We start from the raw sequence: 23,439 nt of genomic DNA on the forward strand, positions 1-23,439 counted from the left end.
GAAGGCCCAGCGCTTGCCTATACATCATGGGAGGTCAAATAATCAAATATGATTGCTCGTTTTCATAAATGTTTCACTAGATTAGACAGCTAAAGTTGGGATCTCCAGTCCAGTCTAATGTAAAGTTGGGATCTCGAGTCCAGTCTAATGTAAAGTTGGGATCTCCAGTCCAGTCTAATGTAAAGTTGGGATCTCCAGTCCAGTCTATGTAAAGTTGGGATCCCCAGTCCAGTCTAATGTAAAGTTGGGATCTCCAGTCCAGTCTATGTAAAGTTGGGATCTCCAGTCCAGTCTATGTAAAGTTGGGATCTCCAGTCCAGTCTATGTAAAGTTGGGATCTCCAGTCCAGTCTATGTAAAGTTGGGATCTCCAGTCCAGTCTATGTAAAGTTGGGATCTCCAGTCCAGACTAATGTAAAGTTGGAATCTCCAGTCTAATGTAAAGTTGGGATCTCCAGTCTAATGTAAAGTTGGGATCTCCAGTCCAGTCTAATGTAAAGTTGGGAACTCCAGTCCAGTCTAATGTAAAGTTGGGAACTCCAGTCCAGTCTAATGTAAAGTTGGGATCTCCAGTCCAGTCTATGTAAAGTTTGGATCTCCAGTCCAATGTAAAGTTGGGATCTCCAGTCTAATGTAAAGTTGGGATCTCCAGTCCAGTCTAATGTAAAGTTGGGATCTCCAGTCCAACTTGGATTAATTAGACTGGATCTGCAGTCCAGTCTAATGTAAAGTTGGGATCTCCAGTCCAGTCGATTGTAAAGTTAGGATTTCCAGTCTAGTCTAATGTAAAGTTTGGATCTCCAGTCCAGTCTAATGTAAAGTTGGGAACTCCAGTCCAGTCGAATGTAAAGTTGGGATCTCCAGTCCAGTCGAATGTAAAGTTGGGATCTCCAGTCCATTCGAATGTAAAGTTGGGATCTCCAATACAGTCTAATGTAAAGTTGGGATCTCCAGTCTAATCTAATGTAAAGTTGGGATCTCTAGTCCAGTCTAATGCAAAGTTGGGAACTCCAGTCCAGTCTAATGTAAAGTTGGAATGTTCAGTGAAATTAATAAAGAAAAAAAAATGGTATTAAAAGCAGCAGAAAAAATAAAAATATATATAGGTGAATCAAAGACGGACCTGAAGGGCATCTACAATGGCCTTACATGTTTCTTCTATTCATCCCCCTATTGAACATTTGTTCTTCATATTTGTTTTTGTGCCTATATCAGACACCAAAGCTGACCTGCCCTATTAGCGGTGCTCCAATTATGCCAAACCCCTCCCCCTACTTCTCTTCCCTTTTATTACTTATATATTTAAATTGTTGAATGCTTGGAGCATGGCAAGGATTGTTTGCCGCTCTATTTTGTAATGTTTCCGGGAAAATTTTCAATAAAAACAATTGAAATATAATAAAACACAACCAGAGCATTTCCTTTAGGGTTATCACTTCCTTCACCTTAAAAAAAAAAAAGCAATGTTGGCTGTTGGCTACCCTACATTTTTGCCAATATTTTATTGGGAAGAATTAGCAGATGGTCGATATAAATTGACAGAATTGGCTGCTAGGTTATTGTAACTGCATTCAAATTTAGGCCAGAACAAGTGTAATTGAGGGAAAAAAGATAAAAACTAAGAGGTCAGCAGAGGTAGCAGTGATGAACTTTAGGCTTCATGCACACAGGACATGTGTTCATTAAAAATGCACGGTTAGCCATGTTTTTGAATAGCGTTTATGGGCGTTTTTCCACGTTCTTTTTGGCATTAGTGTTTTTTAACGTGGCTAAATGCTTGTTACAGCATTTACAGAGGCAGTTAAACATCAGACGCCCCCCCCCCCCCTAACAGCAGCTGTAAAAAATGTCCTGTGCATGAGCCCTTATGAGCCCTTATCAATAAGCCCCTAAGTTTTGGAAATTGGAGGGGGTTGCAACAAACGTATAAGCCTTTCTCACTTTTCATCTGTTGTCTGTCTAAAGCCTTTCTGAAACCTTGTAGCATGGAGGAACCCTTGAAATAACTTTCATGTCTCAGGGAACCCCTACTAATAATTACTATATTTACAGCTCATGGTACATCAGCATGCTGGTCAGTGGGAAAAATGCTCCCTACGTTGTGGTCAGTAGGCACTCCCCCACCCCCAATCCTTACAGATATCTAAAAAAACATTGTTGTCAGTGTCCTTTGAGAAAGGCTGATTAAAAGCAGGGGTAGGCAACCTGGGGCCCTCCAGCTGTTGCAGAACTACAAGTCCCATCATGCCTCTGGGAGCAATTGTAACTGACAGCCTTGCAATGCCTCGTGGGAAATGTAGTTCCACAACAGCTGGTGGGCCCCAGGTTGCCAACCCCTGATCTAAAGAGTCCAGTGTGAGTGTGAATGAGTTCTCAACCCGAAAGAGCCTGGTGTAAATATATAATGCTATCTTTTTCAAAATCATAGCTGCATTTTATTTAACTCTATTAATAAAACATATGACAGTGATTGCATGAGAAGGGCAGTAGCTTGTAGCAACCAAATGACATTTTAGTGCCCTGAAAAGATGAAGGCATCCTGGTTGCTATGGGTCACGATACCTTGCACTGTACTATGAGCTTCTCTAGCTATAGAGTTAAGCCTCGAATCATAGGGCGATCTTCATGTGAAAATTGCAGTAACCCATAGCAACCAATTTAGATTCATGAAAGGATGAAGGTTCCCAGTTGCTACGGGTTACATTGTTTTGCACTGAATCACAAGCTCCCCTGGCTATGAAGTTAAAACATAAAGCACAGGGCTGTGTTCGTGTGCAAAGAGCATTAAGATTTTACTGTCAGAAAAAGATGAAGGCTTCCTGGGTTACTACGGGATTCAATATCTTGCACTGCACTTCCAGCTCCTCTAGTTATAAAATGAAGCCATAAATCACCAATGAGTGATCAAGCGCGAACAGCAGTAGAACTAAGCAACCAAATAAGATTTTACTGTTATGAAAGGATGACATTTTTCTGGTTGCTATGGGTTACAATATCTTGCACCATACCGCCAGAACCTTAGCGCATAGGAAAGTGATCATGAACAAATAACAGGACCATAGCAATCAATATAGATTTTACTGACATAAAAAGAAGGCAACCAGATCCTTCATATACATTACAATCTGAATAATCGATCGTTGTTCAGTCAAGTCTAGGCTTACCAAAACTGTGCAATATGAGATCCTAAACTATCCAATCGATGTGTATCCAATCAAGCAGGCCCTTGCACTACATAATTTTTGGTAGATCTTTAGGAGATTGTACAATCGGATTTTAATGTGTATGGTGAGCTAAAGACATAAAGCATACACCTTGCACCATACTTCGGACTCCTCTAGCTATAAAGCTAAGGCATAAAGCATAGGACGGTGACCATGTGCCAAAGGCAGTAGCCCATAGCAACATATTAGGTTTGTACTGTCATAAAAACAAAGACGTCCCAACTTCCAAGTTGCAATGGGTTGCATTACCTTGCCATATACCGCCAGATCCTCTAGCTATAAAATTGAGGCATAAATAATAGGGCAGTTTTCATATGCAAAGAGCAGTAGTCTATAGCAATCTATTACAATGTTACTGTCATAAAAAGATGAAGGCTTCCCAGTTGCTACGGTTTACAACACCTTGCACCATGCTTCCAGCTTCTCTACCTATAAAGTGAAGGCATAAAGCATAGGGCAGTGAATATGTGCCAAAGGCAGTAGCCCGTGGCAACCAATTAGGATTTTATCTTCATGAAAAAGGCGAAGGCATTCTGGTTGCTATGGGTTACAACACCTTGCACCGTACCTCTGCTAGCTATAAAGGCATAAAGCTTAGGGCAGTAGCCCGTTGCAACCAATTGACATTACACCATCATGAAAGACTGAAGGCTTCCCAGTTTCTATGGGTTACGACACCTTGCACGGGCATAAAGCATAGGGCGGTGACCATGTGCCGAGGGCAGTAGCCAATAGCAACCAATTAAGATTATACTGTCATGAAAAGATGGAGGCTTCCCGGTTTCTATGGGTTACGACACATTGCACCATACTTCGGACTCCCCTAGCTTTAAAGCAAAGGCATAAAGCATAGGGCAGTGACTATGGGCCAAGGGCTTTAGCCAATAGCAACCAATTAAGATTTTACCATCATGAAAAGATGAAGGCTTGCTGGTTTCTATGGGTTACTACACCTTGCACCGTACCTCTGACTCCACCAGCTCTAAAGGCATAAAGCATAGGGCAGTAGCCAATAGCAACCAATTAAGATTATACTGTCATGAAAGGATGAAGACTTCCCGGTTGCTATATGTTCCAACTACTTGCACCATACTTCAGGCTCCTCTAGCTATAAAGCTAAGGAATAAAGGATAGGGCAGTGACCATGTGCCAAGGGCAGTAGCCAATGCCAACTAATTAGGATTTTACTATCATAAAAAGATGAAGGCTTCCTGGTTGCTATGGGTCATGACATCTTGCACCATAACTTGGACTCCTTTAGCTATGAAGCTGAGACATAGTGCAGTGACCTAATGCCAAGGGCAGTAGCCAATAGCAACCAATTAAGGGTGTACCATCATGAAAAGATGAAGGTTTCTCGGTTGCTATGGGTTACGACGCAGTACACTGTACCTCCGGTGTAAGTTAGCGAGTGTTAACGCTGAATCAGTCAGTGAAAAGGTTAACACCTTCAAATCCTGACACATATTACACTATATCCCTTCCCTTCGGTTGGTTTCCCTTTTCTATTTATAAAGCCCGCATGGCAATTATGTTCCAGCGGCTTTGAGAAGAAAATTTGTGGAATATTACGTCAGGTGATTGGGTATCAATTTTCACAAGGGTTTAATTACAGCCTGGACGTTTTTTTGATGAATCGGAATGTTATTATTTGGGCCGGAGTACACGGCCGCCGCCAGAAAATGCCCCTTTTATTCTTTACACGCGTGTGCAGTAGTCGTCCCCTGCGCAGGCTACTGTAGTGTACTCGCCTTTATCTTGTTAGGAGTTCCAGCAGTGTGCGGTTAGTGCGCTGTAATCTGCTCGCTGACAGATAGAAGAAAGGGATTGATCAATGTGACTGCCCCAGCTTTTCCGATTGTTTTTAACATAATCTGAATTTGTGCTCTAGACGTGTTAAATTTGGTTCATACTTGCTCGCTCAGTTAAAAAGCAATGGGGGTTGACAAGTGCACCAAGGCGTGTATTTATCTAGATAAACATATGAGTGTAATGTGCGTCTTAGCACACACTTAACCCCGTCAGCATCAGAGGTGTCTAGGCTCACCAAGAAGGTTCAGTTTTAGCCTATTCCAAACAACGGCGATGTAATATTAACCCCCGTCACAGGCGTAGTGACAACACCTTGCAGGTGCTGCATAGCTTACAAAGCCAAAAATGAAAAAAAATAAAAAAAACACAATGCTTTGTATGCCGCAATCGCAGAAAAGTCCGATACAAATTCTGTGTTGGGAATAATTTTGCACACAGCAAAAATTTACACTAATAACTATACCAAAAGTTAACCTATCGGACATTTCACGGCAGGTAGTATGAAGGCTCTAGCGAGAATTTAGAAAATCGCAAGCTTTTGCGTCCCAGACAAGCTGATCATAGCGATGAAAATGGCATTAGCTAACTATATCTTGTGCAATAAAAATGTCATCGCCATTAACCCTTTCGTGTAAATGGGGCTGTTCAACGCAATCGTTGCCTCGAACAGTTAACAGTGTGCAACCGCCCCAAATTTATTAATAAAATTCCGTAAGGAAATTGGGGGGGGGACTTACCTGGAGCAAGAAAATGCAGCGAATGCTTACAGCCGGAGATAATTTTTAACCCTATCATTGCCATCTCCGGTATTGTGCTACAAACCAATAGAGGCTCTAGAAAAACGCAAGCATTCGCTTCCCGGACAAGCTGACCATAGCGATGAAAATTGCACTGGCTAACTATATCTCCTGCAATAAAATGTCATCGCCAGTAGCCATTAACCCTTTCAGGGAAAAGGGGGCTGTTCACCGCATGGCATAGCCTCGAACAGTTAACAGCTTGCAACCGCCTCGAATTTACTAATAAAATTCCGTAAGGAAAATAGGGGGAGAAAAATGTACCTGAAGCAAGAAAACGCAGCGAACGCTTACAGCTGACGATCATTTTTAACCCTATCAGAGCCCTCTCCGGTATTGCGCTATGAATGAATAGAGGCTCTAGAAAATCGCAAGCATTCGCTTCCCGGACGAGCGGACCATAGTGATGAAAATTGCATTGGCTAACTATATCTCTTGCAAAAAAATGCCATTGCCGGTAGCCATTTATTCTTTGACATTAACTCTTTCAGGGAAAAGGGGCCATTCATCGCAGGCGTAGCCTCAAATGGTTAACAGTGTTCAACCTCCTTGTATTTACCAAAAAATCTGTAAAGAAAATGGGGGGTGGGGGGAACTTACCTGGAGCAAGAAAACGCAGCGAACGCTTACAGCCAAAGGTATTTTTTTAACCCTACCATCTCCAGTATTGCGGTCATCTATTAAATCTGTATTGTGTTACATGTAGAACGGTGCAAACATTTTTAAATTTTTTCTAAACCACACGTACCGCAGGGATCCGTAATAAAAATATTACCCTCAAGAACCGTCACCCACTTTTAAAATAGTATTAACCCTTTGAGCAACCGACAGCCCTTTTGCGCTGGGTGACGAGGAGGGACCGATGCGACAGCCAGCCTCTCGATTCTCATATTATCCAAGCGCGGCTACGGAAATTCTGCAGGAAACACCTGGAGATAAAAATTGACACCCGATTAAAATTTCCGATAATTTCTTATTACTGTGTCGTTAAACCTAATTCCAGGAAAGAACTACTACAGCTCGAGAAAAAAGAGAAAACATAAAATAAAATTAAAAAAAACAAGGTGGGGAAAAAAATAAAATTGCTACAAAAGCATTAAAAAAAAAAATCTGAGAAATTGACATGCAGGGAAGCAATGTAAAAACTTAATGCCCCTGACTTAGTAAAGAGGAAAAAAAAATGGGAGCTACTGTACAGGAAATCTTTCTTTCATTTGGCTCTGGTGAGTTGTGTTTAATGTTATAACAAACGTTTAATGCCCAAACAGAGAAACCTTTTATTCCCTCTTTGTATTGTAGCCCAAAGGAAACATTTCTAGCTCATGAGAGCTTTTCCCTCTATCTCAGTCCGTCCTCACTCTGTTCCTTCCTCCCCCCTCTCCCCCCCTCCCTTAGTACCTGCCTAGCTGTCACAATGTGTGGAGCTCCTGCCCTCCCTTGCTCTTCATTGGCCACCCTCCCACCAATCCAATAGCCAAGTGGGCCAGAGGGACTGCATATGTAAAGCTCTACTTCATATTAATAAGCTGCAATCGGGGCTTTAAGTCCTTGATTAGGAGAGTGTGAGAGCTTTTGGTCCCAACTGGCTGTGCCTATAGGCTTGTCACCAGGAGAACATTTGTGTTAATTGCAACTGTCCCTCTGACAAGGAAACTTTGATTTATAGCTGGGGTGCACAAATTATGGTTGCCGGGCGCACATGGATTCGGTAGAACTTTGCCTTCCTGAGTCTTTTTCCCTGCACTACGAAGAAGAGTAGGTACCTCTTGTTCTTGTTCGTTTTTTTTTTTGTTGTTTGTTTTTTATGTTTTGTTTTATATTCCTTTTACACAATGCTTTACATTAGGATGGAGAATGCAGGTAGAGGCTAAGAGGATTTCTGTGCATGAGTGATCTCTGTTTGCTAGTCTTGTCTCTCTATTGTGCCGAGGGTTTGCTCCTTTTTTTTTTTTCAATTGTGTGAGTTGGGAATTGTTACTGTTACGTTCCACTGTGAGTCCTGCCACAATCAAGGGGACAGCTGTATGTCAGGCTCTTCTTATTCAGGTACTAAGAATAGGCACTTGGCACAAAAGCTTAGCAAAGTGTTCAAATGTGTCGTTTCACGAGGGTGCAGCATATTTTCTTAGAAGCCCTCTCTCTCTCTCGTTCTCTCTCTCTGTCTCTCCCCCCTATCCCCCCTACCACCACCCCTTGGACAGAGCTCAACCTGCATGCCATTCAGACCCTAGATCTGCTTGTTGTGTTTGCAGCCTGTCATAGACTCAGTGCAAGTGTTGTGGGATAATGACTTGAAAATGGTAAAGCATGTTTGGAGAACTATTTGCGAAGCAGTCTTCTGTTTCCCAGCCTCGAGTAAGAATTCTAGGTGGGTAAGCATTAACTAGGATAGGGATCAGTCAATGAGTAACCCAGCTAGTTAAGATGATTTTGACCTGCGGGAAATAAAAATTGCAATTACGTTTCTTTATCCCCCCCTCACCCTGTTTTGTAATATACAAATGTAAAAAGCAGGGAAAAAAAGATAAGGTAGACGCATCCAAAATCTAGGGGACAGTTTGTGCTTCATTGTGTTTGGTCAGTATCTTATTGAGCAGTTTGCGCTCTTTTTTTTTTTGCTTACGGTCAGGATATCTTTGCATCTGTCACAGATCCATTTGTGTCATGTGGGGCCGGTCGCACTGCTACACTCTAACAATGAAGCCAAGCTTCTGTAATTGTGGGGATAGTCTCTGGTATTGTAAGCTAAACACAAGACCATGTGTGCCTGTGTCAGAGCTGGAGAGTAGCACTTAGGCTGCAGACAAGCTGACCTCACTGCAATACAGCTTGCAATGATGCCTTGGGAATTAGAAGTAACTGCATATTTTTCAGTTGGGATCTAAAGGTAGCCATGTGAATGTGAGATACAATGAGGAAGTAAATAACTAAAGGCTAAATCTAAAAAAAAAAAAAAAAAAGAAAACTGTAGGAAGCTGTCAGGCTTTAAGGCTTACAACACAAGAGGCAGGTGCCTGAATTAGGTACTGTCACCCATCATAAATTCTTAGATGCCATTCCTCATCCTGAAGTTTTTCAAGTTTGCTGTGCAGTAAATAAGAAACAACCTTTGAAGTGTGGTCAACGCTCTGTCTTTACTAAAGAAGCTTTCTTAAATTTACCTTCTTATACCTAATTTGAATGATTAGTTTAGATAAGCCTCTTAGGGAAGCGATCTGTGTGCAGATGTCAGATGCAGGGACAGTGTTTTAATGCTTGTACCGCATAGTGCAGAAGTAGTAGTTGTCCTGCATGTTCACTCTGCGAACCCTTTCTAGCCTTACGAAATTTGCACAATTTTGCACAAATTTGATTAGTATAATTTTGCATTGAAAAAGTGCTTTGTACAGTGCAAAAACTTTACACACTCGTATTGTCAGGTACCACATGCCTTGGCAACGTACCAACATGCTTTCAGAATTTGTTAAATTAGCCGCCTGCCTCGTTTTAACCTAAAATTAAAAAAAAAAAAATATTTTCGGGAACATCCGACAACTGTGTGCTTGAGGCAAGTAGTGCTTGGGTGTCAGACAGTTGAGGATGTGATAACCTAAGCCCACATAAGTGCGCCCCCCCCCTTTTTCTTTAAAATAATTGTTAAGGCAACAGATGCAATAAATGTATGGGCCCGTTTTGACATATGTGTCAATCTCATCCCTGGAAATGAAAACAGTAGGCTCTTTAGATAAAACTCCTTCCACTTCTGATTAAAATGTTACATTGACTAAAGGATTATAGAGCTGACTTAATTTTACTGACTGTTTTAACAGTTGTCACAGCTGTTGGGAAGCGGAAAGGCAAATGAAACAGTCCAAAATAGGGAGAGAGCTCCTGTTTGTAGTAACAGTTTAGTAAAACAATAGGGAAGGATTGAAGTCTGTACGACACTAGGATACAATTTTATAGAAGATAATTACTACATGTTATGTTATGGCCTTAATTTTTTTTTTGCTTTTTTTTTTTGGAAAGCACAAGAAATGCTTAAACTGTAGCAAGTGTAATGTTGATACGAGATAGCTACTGCTTGTCAGGACTCTGAGATAAGATGACATTAGTGCAATAAGTGAGTACACAATCTTAAATGATTGCTTTTAAGTGATCAGGTTCCCAGCTGAGATCTCAGAATTGTGCTGCACTGACTGGGATCTCCTTTCCCTTGGTTTACTTTTTTATATCTTAAAGTTTTGTCCCTAGAGAGCTTGTGTCAATAAAGCATCCATGAGCCTTGCAGAGTGGGAGCTTCAGGGAATAGAATGGTGTAACTTAGCAAGCAGGAGCTGAGAGCATGGCTTTCACTCTAACGTCAGACTAAAGGGGTCCAAAAAAGATCTTGTGGTCTTTAAAGGTTGCAACATACAGATTTGACAGGTTAGTGACTTAACTAGCTACCTTTAGACCAATGCTTCCATGCTGTATGATAAATGTCCTTTTTTTTATCCTCATACTGAGTTTAGCTTTTTTTCTTTTTTTTGGGAAGAGTGTCGAAAACATCTTGTGCCCCTTCAATATTGACATTCCAACCTGACAGCTGAACGCTCATTTTAATGTGTTTATAGTTGTGCTCCTTTACTTACTGAGCCCGGTGCGTTGCCGCTGTAATTAACCAATGTTAATAGCAAAGCCCTTGTGGATACCCATTCATTTCCCAGAATGGTTGGTCCTTTGCCGCTTTCCATCGCAAATGGATGCCTTTTAATGGTACAGTAGACAATTTGTTTGCCCCCTCCCAATTTTCTGTTACAAAAACATTTAAAAAAAATGTACAGACTACCAGGCAATGTGCCAATATTTGTTTGACTCTTCTCCAGCGAGCAGGCATGAAACATGTACATGCCACCAACAGGAACATATAATTAGAAATGACCAACAACCCCAGCTTATAATTGTGCCCACATTTCAATGGATGGGCCATTGTTTGAAGTAGGCTTGTAGAGTTGAATGCTGATTTTAAACAAAGTCATGGACTGGGTCATTTTCATTCCATAAAGTGATGGGCTTTGGTTGAGGGTTTCCAAAGTTTTCAGATAACATCAAGTCTAATCAAAGTAGCAGAATCCTTCACCATCCTGTAACTTTTGATTGAAGGTAAGCACATTGTTATTGAGCATTAAGGAATGTGCCATCATTTTTTTCCCCGTCCTGCTGCCTTGGTGAAGGCATGGGGAACCCCCCACACCCCCCCCCCATATCTAACCCTAGAAAACCCAGAGTAAAGGGGAATGTAGTTGTTGGGTAGGTTTAAATATCAGATACTAAGTGAGTTGTAGGGAACACCTTTACCTTTGTAGCTTGCAGTGCTGCAGTTTGTTAAACGTGCGGGGGTTAGAAAATAATACACTGATAATGGTGTTTTGGGAAATCGCCTGACCAAATTCTGCTTCTGGTTTTATCTATCCTGTTTTTTAGTTATCTTGTCAGATGTAAATTACTTTATATAGTAAAGAAATAGAAAGATAGATAGATAGATAGATAGATACATAGATAGATAGATAGATACATAGATACATAGATAATAGAACGGGGTGGTGTGCTGGCGAATATGTTCATGTAGATAATAGAACGAGACATGCATGATTTCCTCTAATGTGCCTACTGTCCACAGAGTCATGCCTGAATATACATGCACACACAAGCACACAGCACCATGCACATATACACGCATACATGCGCAAAAACATGCAAAGCTGCGTAATGCGATACATTTAGTATAAGCAATATGAATTTTACAAGTTGTATTATTATTATTATTATTATTTTTGTTATTATTCATATTATTATACTTATTATGCATTGATCAATACTATTATCAGTGCTGCAAAAAAAAATCACTTTACTTTTTTATAATCATTGCGACCTATACAAAATATTTTCCTCCTTGCCCTCCATGTTTTCCTCCTTGCCATCCCATATCCTTGTATTAAATTGTCATTGTCCTGAAGTACATGGGAGAACAATTAATTCCTATCCTAGAAATGCTCTGACAGTAAAATATTTAGCCTCTCTGCCTCCAGTCCTGCTTTATGTGTGTGTGTTTGATAGTGTAGAAGTGACACCCTTAGTCCCAGCAGCCTGACACAACTAGTCATTACATCTTCTTTCCTTTCCTCTGCTTGGGCTTTTTAACTTGTCCTATGTGTGTGTTTGATACCCACAGACCGCTCTGTCCTCCTCCGAACATACAGTATATGCATCTCCGCTGTGTGTGTTTGTGTGTGTCTTTGTGTGTGTGTGTATTTTCCTCGAAGAGACCTTTTACACCTTGATTTCACATCTGTGGTTGTGGAAGTTTGTGAGACTAGAGTGCAGTAACTACATTGCAATTGTGTACATGACTGTATGTGTGTTTATGTACAGGGTAAAAAAAAAATGCAGACTTTTTTTTCCCACTAACATCCTGTAATAAATAAATTATTATTGCATTATTTGCTTATAAAATATACCATTTTAAATAGGTATACATTTTTTACACCCTTATATTAGGTATACCTATTCATTTATATGCATGCTTAATAGATAGCGCATATGATTTACATGCTTTATACTGTTTATTTTCTCACTAATCAATGGTGGAAATGTTTTGCTTTGTTATTTTTTTTGTAAAGCATTTCCCCCAGACAACTGATAAATTCTTTTATCTTTATCTTAGGGAAATGGTATATGTACACAGACATGCTGTTAATGTGAGGACGAACACTTTTTCAGAAAATAAAACCTTACCTTCATGGTAGGAATGTATATTTTTTTCACTTTTTTTCTGTATGTGATGCCTTTCCAATTTTCATGTGTTTTTTTTGTGTTTTATATTTTTCCATTGTTATTATTATTATTATTATTATTTCTATGACCACCACCACTATTACTAACAATACTGCTAGTCTTTGGCAAAGCAACACTGTATCTCATTGCGTACTCATTGTTTTACTTATGTGCCTCAGTATATGTTGACTCCATGTATCATGTTTCGTTCAATAGAATTATATAGCTAAAACATGTATTTCTAGCCACTTAGAGACAGATTTTTTTTTTTTTTAAAAACCTTAGTTTTTGTAAACATTTACATTTTTGTATCATTCAAAAACATGTAGGTTTTCTGACAACTTTGTTTTCAGTAAATTTCATATATATATATATATATATATATATATATATATATATATATATATATATATATATATATATATATATATATATACATACCATAAGTGTGGAAGATAGCTACTGCTAGTATGTATATTCAGTGGCTTGCTGACAACAATCTCTTCCGTAATCTACTGCCATAGTCTATAACCTGGGGTAATATGCTGTGTTTGGTACAGCACACTGCCCATTACACAGTAGTTACGTACTGTAGTAGAAAATATGGTCAATACGGTTATAGCATTTTTTTTTTAATTAACCTGAGCATTATTTAAATTTAAATTCCTTAATGTTATATAGAGGAAGTACATGTACATATAATACTTAAAAAAATGAGAAACATACACTTAGTATTTATTTATTTTTTGCATGTATGCATATGTTAGTGTCTACTTGCATTATTCAACTTCTGTGATGTCTATCTGAGCTTTGCTATTTGATCATTATTGGTAATCCTGTTTTCTTTCATTTTTTTTATTACTGTTCTTTTCCCAGTTTACTTTTGAGTAAATACAGTTATCAAAGAAAGGTGTATATTACATGGGAAGGTTGCCCAGTCCATGTAGCACATTGAGTTAGTATGTTGGGCTTTTATTAAATAGAGAATCATTTTTCCCAAATCAAATAAGCCTTGTATAGTGTAATAATAGGGTCAAGCAGGTGGTATTGTTATTTTTTTCTCTCCGAGCAATGTGTTTCAGCGACAATTTAAAAGAGTTCACTTATTTAGTACAACTAATTCTAACAAATGCCTTTGTGTTTTTATTTTTAACCTGATATTGAACCATTTGAATTTAAAATGAAAACTTTGCAAGTTATTTTTCAAATCTGTGTTAGTTTATTTTTTAAGAAGCTAGAATGCTTTTTTGAAGCTGTATATGAAGGTGTTATTATATTATACATTTCGGTAGAATACTGTGAATCAATTTAGTTCACATCTACCTTCTTAATGGGTCAAAACATCAGGCGTTGCCAATAATGGGCATAATGTCTTAGGGAGCAGCACTGACATCTGTGTAAAACCTGAGATGGTTGAGTTATTGTCAAGAAGATTCAATCAACATTGTAAAAAAAAGGGGGAAAAAAAATTGACATACACAAGGCATCATTTTTCTATCAGTGCAGAGTTTATGGATGTAAGGTTTGGCCTTACTTAAAAAATGCACAGGAATCCCTTCATTTATACTAATCGTTTTTTTTAATAATCTAATTAATAGAATGTTTTGAACACTCTGAATTAAGAACTTCTTTTTCTTGTGAAAAAGTCATATGACCTTTTCCATTGTAGCTAATTGACTCCTATCATACGTTGACAGCGAATAACAGAGATCAAAATCATATATCTATTAATTACTAAAAATAGTATAAAACAATTGAAGAACACTCCTTTTCTGTTTGGTAAAGATAATGTAATTCCTTTATCAGTAACCACTTTGATATGCACACTTCTAGGGTTCTGAGCGACTGTTTTTCTACAATAGTTTATAATAAAAAAAAAAAGAGAAGGTACCAGCTCAATTACGAATAACAGAATTGTCTGCACACTAAATAGGCCTGTTATATTTTCCCTTGTCAGCCCTTCAAAAGAGGGTGCCCATCTGTTAGTAGCACTTGTGTTTCCCATGTAATGAAGTGTGAAAATGTAAACTAGACAGGACTCTTTTTCAAATTGTCAGTTGGAAATAAAAAAAAGAAAGTTTGAAGGGTTTTATCATATTGCTGCAGCATTAAAAAGTAGGTGACTTGGGGAGGGAAAACGTGTTAAAAGGCAAGATATTTAGTGCATTTTTTTGCAGTAGACGGTAGACAAAATAAACTTTTTTTAAAACAAAAAGAGTTTTTGAAAAGGGAAGCCAAGCTTATATAGGGAATCATAGCTTATGTGACCATGTCCTTGTTGTATATATACGCACAAACACGCACGCGCATTAAGTAAAAGTTATGTTCAGATTATTAAACTATTAATCACGTACCTGCATTTGTAAAGTCTGAATCACATATAAAAAAAGCCAAATTACAATTTTATTTGTTCTATTAAATAATGTAGGTACAGGTATTCTAGTAAGATGCTTAGGAATTAGGATAAAAAAACGTTATCAATATAAAATGAATGCTACGATGATTCCTGCTATTGTTGCCCCAGGGGTGTTGCTGGTCTTTACTATATCTTAACTATCTTCCTGTAAGCACGGAACATTGTGGGGCTGTATGTTTAATGTAAACCCAAGGCATTCAAGGTGTCATTTAACATGTCAACAGAATTCAGTAACTAGTAAATACACGGAAGGCCCTTTTTATCTGTTTTGATAAAGAAGGGGTATACAAATTCTGATTGACAATACAAAATAGAATGAAAGAAAATATATTTATATATAAATAGACAGGGGGAGAAAGCAAGTGAAGAGAGATACAAGGATAAAGTTAGAGAATAAGCCTGGAGAGCATGTTTATATAACTATATCATCTCATATCTTGGGACATCAGACAACATCACCAGTCCTGCTCCCATGAGCAATCAGAGAGGTTAAGTAGCAATCCCTAATAACTGAATGAAGACTTCACAGCACCAAATTATTATTCTGCTTTTAGAAAGGGACTGAGCTCAGGTGGTGCCGGGTCATATTAGAGGGCCAATCACTGGATTACATTAGTTCGAATGACACCTGTCCCATGCATCATGTAGCCACTATGTCACAGATGCTGAAACAAGAATCGACCAAGATGTAGAGACTGAAATGCTGCTTGACGTTGGTGGTACCACTCCATCAACAAAGAACTGGCTGTAGTCCACTGTTAAAAGATTAAAAGCAGTTAGCTAACTGAAATCATATGTGAACAGCTTCACTCATAGGAGAGAAAAGAAAAGTATAGGGCTCCTGCACTGAAAATCTGCAGTAGAGGCCCTCAGTACATTGCATAGCCAAACAAATTAGAAAAAATTCACTGCATTAACTTTGCTGTCAGAAGGTCAGAGAAAAGCAGTCGTGCATTTCAAGCTGAAAATACAATAACCCCTTCAGTGCCAGAGGTGCGTGTGATGCATAACATTTACTGTAAAACCAATTCATTAGTCTCACGTTGAAAACATTTGTCTTGAGGTCATGGATAGGGCACGTGACTGCCAATTCTCATTCATTGTGCTGGTGCACTACCTGAGATCCTTAGTTTATTTGCCTAAGCGATGGGCTCCATTAACAGAACAGTGCTTGAAGCTATTTCAGACCTAAGCTACAACCAAGCTAGTCATTTTTTTTTTAAAGAACACTAAAATGTATTAATTCATTGCCTTATAATACAAATGATTATTCTACTTTTCAGGAGGGTTGATTGAGTGTGTGTGTCATCTGCTTTTCCATCTGTTTTAAATACACTTTCTGATTTTGTGGATAGTTCATAACCACTTAGTGTAAATGGCTGTTCCAAATTTTATCCCCCAAAAAGTTTTGGTCATTGATAAATGTAGTAATTCTGGTAGCGGCAGTCCCTTAAAAAATTTGGTTTACGTGTTGACGCTTTGATGGAAATGGTCCTAAACATTAAGATAATTACCTTATTCATTTCATAATAAAGGAATAAAATAATAATTCAGTTCATGCCGCGGTGTGACTTATCAAAGATAAAATGATCAAAGATGTCTTCTTGACCTAGCAGCCCCAACAAAAACATGTTTATAATTAAATATTAAAATATACTACAAACATATTGTTTAATGTATCAGCCTAAAACACTACCACATCTAGTGTAAATTGAGCTCCATCTTTTTTATAATTATTTTGTCCCAACATTCTTGTGAAAAATACATAATGCAGGTCAAGTCTAAAATATAGACTCTCGACTGACTGTCAATGTATATGGAAATGTCATAACCTTGTTGACCTTTAACCTGTAACAATAATACACCATAGGATTGATCTTTCTCCCTCTAGACTACATCACTCTTGGTATTTTTATGATGATACAATGTTCGCAAATCTAGTTCAAGTATTTATTTTAAGGGTATGATTAACTGTCAATGTAACATTTGCTAAAATTTGAAGACTTAAAGCTTTTCCTAATTTTTTTTTTTACCTATTTTTTTATTTGTGTTTTTTTGTGGACATTTTTAAAATAAGTTTCTCTTAGTAATAAAACCCAAGTCTATTTTTTTTATGGTAAGGTAAAGTAGAATTATTCAAAGCTTTGTCTGTACAGTAATACTGAGCATCAGACATGTTACAGATAATGTCAACTAACAAGTCATCTTACTGCTGCGCGCAGAAACATAAAAGACCAGTGTTATTTAGCAGTTTTGTTCCGGGAGCGTAGCTGTGAACAGAATGTGAAAACATGTCACATTCTGTAATCTAACTGGCAATAACAAGGAATCTTCATAAGACTGCTCAAAAACCATAAGCCTTTAGAAAAGCGAAGACTTTTTTTTCTTTATAGGCGAAAAACTACCTCTTGATTTAATAATCCAATACCATATTCATTTCCACAAGCTTATTTTTAATTAACAGTTTATTTATCAATTATTACATCATTATGATAATAATGTTTGCTATATATTTTATGTTCCGTGAGCTTTGTTTATTGACATAAAAGCACAAATAGAAAGAGCTAGATGTAAATAAAGAGAAAGTCAAGGAAAGTGATCATTTCAGTTAGAGGAATTCGGAGTACAAATACAATGATATATTCACAAAACAGTACAGCCTACATTGTGTAGGCCATTCAATCAGAGAATTACATGTTAACAGAAGAATTAAAAATAAATCAATCTAAATAAAAATGTAAACATATTCACAAAAAATGTTGTCGGGGCCAGATATTGTATATAAATAATTATGGATTAAAACGACCAAAAGTTTCAAACACTCACGAGTGAAAGAGAGCTTAGGCAAAACGAGAACTACTCAACTAACAAATTCTTCCTTTGTTTAATAGAAATTAAAAATGTGACTAAATTCCAAACATATAGGGTCATATTTATAAAGTATTGGATCTGATATTCACCAAACATTCACTGCAGGTGGATCGTCCAGAGGCATGTGTTTTAAGTGACAGTGATTGATTCAACTCCAGTAATTGTTCGGTGAAAGTCACATTTACTGCGCTACAAATGTGCCCCATGTGTATATCATTTTATAACATAATTAATAAACACCTTTATTTAAAATGAGGTATAATGTGTAGGGAAGCCTATTAAACCTAAATTAGGTATTTGGCTGTGTTTTATTTCACCAATATTTAATACCCTGTATAAGAAGTTGGCGGAAATAGAGGATTTTTTTTGTGGTGGTTGTTTTTCTGTACTTAGAGAGTCCGGTGTTGTTTAACGTAGAGTCAGTAGTTTGTATTATCACAAGTTTATGCTGCTGATTTCATTCTAGGTATGATTGTGTATAAATACAGTTAGTTAGTCAGGTTTATCTGATAGCCTAGCACAGAAAGAGAGAAGCCGAACAAACTGTTTTTCAGTAAATTCACTGTTCATACACCTGATAAGATTGAAAGAGCTTTCGAAATGCTGATATGCTTTGAATAAGAAAAGAATAATCAGTTTTACTGGCACCGTCTTATCTGGAATGCAGTTAAATGCCAATGCTTTTACATTAACAGAAGTGAATGTTTCAGGCTGACGGGTCTTTTCTTGAAGTTAGAGACTAATATCTTTTTGTGAAGCACAATTATGAATGCTGGGATAGATTACCTGACTTAAAATAACAAGTCATATGCAGAGATCGCATTAAAAAAGAGATGAGACCAGTGCTTCTCCATCCAATGTGTTTGGTTAGGTTATTGTAGAGAACATGGCAAAAAGTTTAATTGACAAAAAAATGCGTATGACTTTACTTAGTGGGAGAATGTGAGATTGGTATGTCATCATCCTTTACGTTGATACCAAGAGGTAGTCTACAATAAGACTCCCATATCTGAAGCCATAGGACAGTGGCCAATCATTAAAAACTAGGCTATATATGTCTTCCAAAATAAAAATTTAGGTGCCAATTATTCTAAACAAGAACGAAAGACTTTCAAATACATTAGGATGGCAAAATATCCGCTTAGCGTAGACAGTCTTTTCCATTATGTAACTACGCAGCAAATGGGCCACAGTGAACAAAATCTTTTTAACAAATTCAGCTGCGTTTACAAAAGCAAGCATAATTGTAAAATTTGGCAGTCATTGCTGCAACGTAGCCTGAACAACCACTTGCTGTGTCAGTTGCGGCGGGTGCTGTGTTCCCACCACAGCCCAGTGTGCTGCAGTGCAGGTTTTTAGGTCAGCCGTTTCCATTGCAGTGACTATCCGCCTTTATTAACCTGCCTGGCGGTCTTCCCGAGTCTGACACGGGGTTAGATTTTCCTGCTGCGAGCGGAAACCCCGTGTCAGACTCGGGCTTGCCTCGCTAGATCCACAGGCACAAGTTACTTACCTTGTCCCTGGATCCAGCGATGCCACCGCGCTGTGTGAGCGAGTGGGTCCTCGCTCGATTCACACAGTGCCTCCGTGTGACGCCGATCTCCGTTCCCTGCGACGTTACGACGCACGGGGACGGAGAACGGCGCCAAATTCAAAAAAGTAAACAAACACCTTACATACAGTATACTGTAATCTTATAGATTACAGTACTGTATGTAAAAAAAACACACCCCCCCTGTCCCTAGTGGTCTGTCCTGTGTCATGCATGTCATTTTATATAATAAAAACGTTTCTTTCTCCCTGCAAACTGTAGATTGTCCATAGCAACCAAAAGTGTCCCTTTATGTCAAAAATAGTTTTAGATCAGCTAAAAAACAGCGATAATAAATTATAATCACTTGCAGAATTGTGCGATAGCGATTTGTGGGGAAATTCGTCATAAAAAAAAAAAATAATGACAGCAACAATTCTGCAACTGAGCAAATTTCAGTGATTTTGATTTGATTACATTATTGAATAATTTTTATTATAATTATATTATTATTTGTTATAATTATTTATAATTATTTATTATATTATAATTTATAATTTTGTTTTTAAAAAAATGTCATACCCGGGATGCCTATTAGAAGCTTGTTTGGTCAGATTTAAGTGAGTTATTTCTAAAAATTACAGACCTACAATATAAAACGCCAAATTTCCTTGCAAATAATGGTACCGCTTTTAGCATGTTTTTTCTGACAGAATCATACCGCCAGGGAGGTTAAAAGTGGTTTCAAGTTTTTTCAACTGATCTTTTTTAGAATTGATGACATATGTTATTTAGTCGTGGGTGCATTTTTAAAGGTTACTATGCAGCCTCAGAAATGTACCTCTTTAATTTCCTTTCATAAGAATATGCAATGCTCACAATAGAATTGTACTTTTTTAGGCTTTACAATTGTAAAGGATCACAGATCCTTAAACTCCAGTTACCTTATATCAAAGAAGGTCTGTTTAAATTCAGAAATGTACATGAAAATATGTTTATGAGTTGAGAGAACTTAGCTCGTATATTTCTATTCACTATCGGTGGCCAGTTTTGGTTGAGATAAATTAGCTACCTTTATTCATTAGAATTGCTAACAGAAAATGTAGAGATTATTATAATGCATATTAAGGATATATTCCAAAACAAACCTCTGAATATTTTTTCATTATGCATGGGTTTTGAATATTTTTTTTTGATGTTAGTAGCTAATGTTTGTAAGTCCACTGGAATTTTTTTCTGACAGGTTGGAAAGCATATTTGTGGTCATCAGGCAGTTGTCTTGTAGGAAGAAGAAACAAGCCGACCACACATGCTATACTTCCAGTTGGCAGGTCCCACCATGTTTGGAGGAAGAATGAGACTATTTGTTATAGCCCATCATTCTCGTTGATATATCTTCCCTTCTATAGCCAGCCTTTACAATATTTCAGCTATCCACAAACGACTGACATAATCAAGTCAAAGTTATAATTGAATTTTACAGTAGCCAACTGTCAAGTTGTGAACAACAGCAGTTTCCATTGAACTTATCCCAAACTAAGTAGAGACATGGCTAAGTTGACTTGTGCTCTTCATTCAGTCACGTTGAGTAACATCTTATTTAAAATCTTGATGCCTCTTGGAAGGGGTTAACAGATTTTGAGAGTTTTTCAACTCGTAGCTGCTTGTATTCCCTTTTTCCCTTACTTACTCTTTGTTCCCGTTCCTCTCTGTCGCTTTTCTCATTTTTCTTCATTTTATGCTTGGAAGTGGCTGTTGCATTCTGATTTGATAAATGATAGTGTAAAAAGTATTTTGATTGATTTTGGATTAGTATTGATTGCTCTTGATTAGATCACTGACACCCTGGAATCAATACGATTCGATAAGCCATTGAGCCTCTTTCCAGCCCTCTCAAGCAACCAGGGGAATACAAGAAAACTGAATGGTCAAAGATGATAAATTGACCAAATGTCAGTCTTAAATAATACTTTATTTTTAAGTGTGGGGACAATCACACAGTTGGGTCTGTAACAATTTGAAACTACAGACCATTTAATTATTAGCAGAAAGAATTTCCAGAGCCCTATTTAAAACTTCTCAACTGTGACCAAACAGGTCAACTATATGTACAGTTTTGCTGATGAGTAGTTTAAAGTAGATGTAAATACAACCACTAAAATCTCATATACCCTTTAATATGGTAATGTTATTTCAAAAGTAATTCATATTTTCGAATCTGCAGCTTTCATTCAAATAATATATGGTAATTCTTTTATGAAGGTCCTTTTCAGGCACTGTAAGTGTAAGGTGACAACACTCTGTTCCCTTATGCTATCCCCTAGTTGTGCTGATTAGTTGTCACACTTTCACATAACCACAAACATTGTGCAGGCATGGTTCACTGTTGCCACCATCAGGAAACCCACTCTAGGATATGTTATGCAGCCATTGCATCAATGATTGTAGACATGGGATGGTTGTAAAGAGGTTGCAGGAGATCAGCAGCACTGAATGAAAAAAACAAAAAAAACAACAAGTATGTTATTAACAAATAGATATTGTTTATGATCCAAAGTACTGTAGTAAATAAAATCTTAATAATTTAGGGGTTACTAGGTATGTACTGCCATTTTTGCTTATGGTGTGATGCTCCTGTAAAACCGGGGTGCTTTCATTATGACTTGGGCGGAGAAATTGTATAAATCAATGGTTTAACCACTAAAGACTGAGATATATGGGAAATTGTCAGTGGTAGGTAATTTAGTCCACCATTGCCTGCCTCGCCCTCCAAAAAAATGTTTTACATATCATTTTTTTGAATTATTGACCATTAAGTAAAATAATTAATTAGGATATCTAATTTTGTATTAGTTATTTAAAGGGTGAAAATGGTTCATTGTATTATTTGGGAGGAAGTAATACAAACTCGGAAGAGCAGCAATATAGAATTCATTTTATTTGAATTCTTAATGGTTTGGGTGAAAAAAAATATTATTTTTAAAGAGACACTGGCACTTTGCCCATTTCTGTGAAAATCCCCCCAATCCACTGATACTCATCTCTTTAGTGACCTACGTCTGCTTCTTCCTCTACCTCACCCACTACAAAATACCTGGTGCTTCCAGATATGGGGGAGTGTGGGACCTCCTTCCATATGAAAGTGCTTGGGTCTAAACAACTAATGACGAATGGATTGATGTCGCAACTTCTTCTAAACTCCAACCCTAGACAATATTAGATATTTTGTTACTGACTGTAACAGAGAATGGAGCTGCGACAGATCGCTGGATTGGTGTGCATCAATCGGTCAGCGGAGGGCGGTCTTTTTACAAGCACTGCCATTTTGGCGTGTACAGTCTCAAAGTCTCTATAAGGCTAAATATACAAACGAGTGTCAATGGAGTATATGCGGTTAGGACTCCTGGATTGCATTTCTTGGTTTCTGGATTACATTTTCACCAAGGCAACATCCAAATAGAGTTCTTCATGTGCATGGATTTCCTCCCACAGTTTTATATCCCCCAACAATAAAAAAAAAACTACAAACTGGTAGATTAATTGGAATACTTTGTAATCTGGCCCTTTTTTGTGAGACTTCATAAGTAACATTAGATTGAGAAATCCTGGAGAGGTAGAGGCTGCATTGCTCAATGTGTCCTGTAATCTACGTTAACAATATTAGAAATTAGTAAAAAAACATAACATTTCCATGACTCAATGTTTATCAATAGGTGAGAAAACAAATCTGTTCATATACAGGCATTTTTTTCTGCTGTAAAGTTATTTATATACTTTTTGTTGTTACTAGTAATAGGATTACAAATGCTGTTTGGCATTCCCGTCCCTTTCCTAACTCACCATGGTGCCCAATAATGTTTTTCTTTGGCCTGGTTGGATGATGATTAATCCAATTTTATTAGTGCAACACAGTACAAATTCTGCGTGGCTGTGAATAATTTGACTAGTCCTCTTGAATGTATGTTGCGGTTTTAACTGTGTGCAAGCCAGGTAC

At 37.7% G+C, this 23,439-nt stretch overlaps 1 protein-coding gene across 5 annotated transcripts in view; it reads left to right on the top strand.

Moving 5' to 3' along the window:
* Positions 1-23,439, top strand: part of ESRRG (estrogen related receptor gamma) — a 304,078-nt gene that overhangs the window by 46,067 nt on the left and 234,572 nt on the right. The window contains exons 1-2 of one of the 5 annotated variants that reach the window (XM_040351443.1): positions 7,308-7,587; positions 12,518-12,595. In XM_040351443.1, coding sequence (XP_040207377.1) covers positions 7,532-7,587; positions 12,518-12,595 — 134 coding nt within the window. In that variant the 5' untranslated portion in view covers positions 7,308-7,531. Of the gene's footprint in view, positions 1-7,307; positions 7,592-12,517; positions 12,596-23,439 lie in introns of those variants that run through there. The other 4 variants (XM_040351444.1, XM_040351445.1, XM_040351446.1 and 1 more) reach the window with 4 other exon arrangements.

Source organism: Rana temporaria, chromosome 4, assembly GCF_905171775.1.
Source record: "Rana temporaria chromosome 4, aRanTem1.1, whole genome shotgun sequence".
In the NCBI taxonomy this organism is placed as follows: Eukaryota; Metazoa; Chordata; class Amphibia; order Anura; family Ranidae; genus Rana; species Rana temporaria.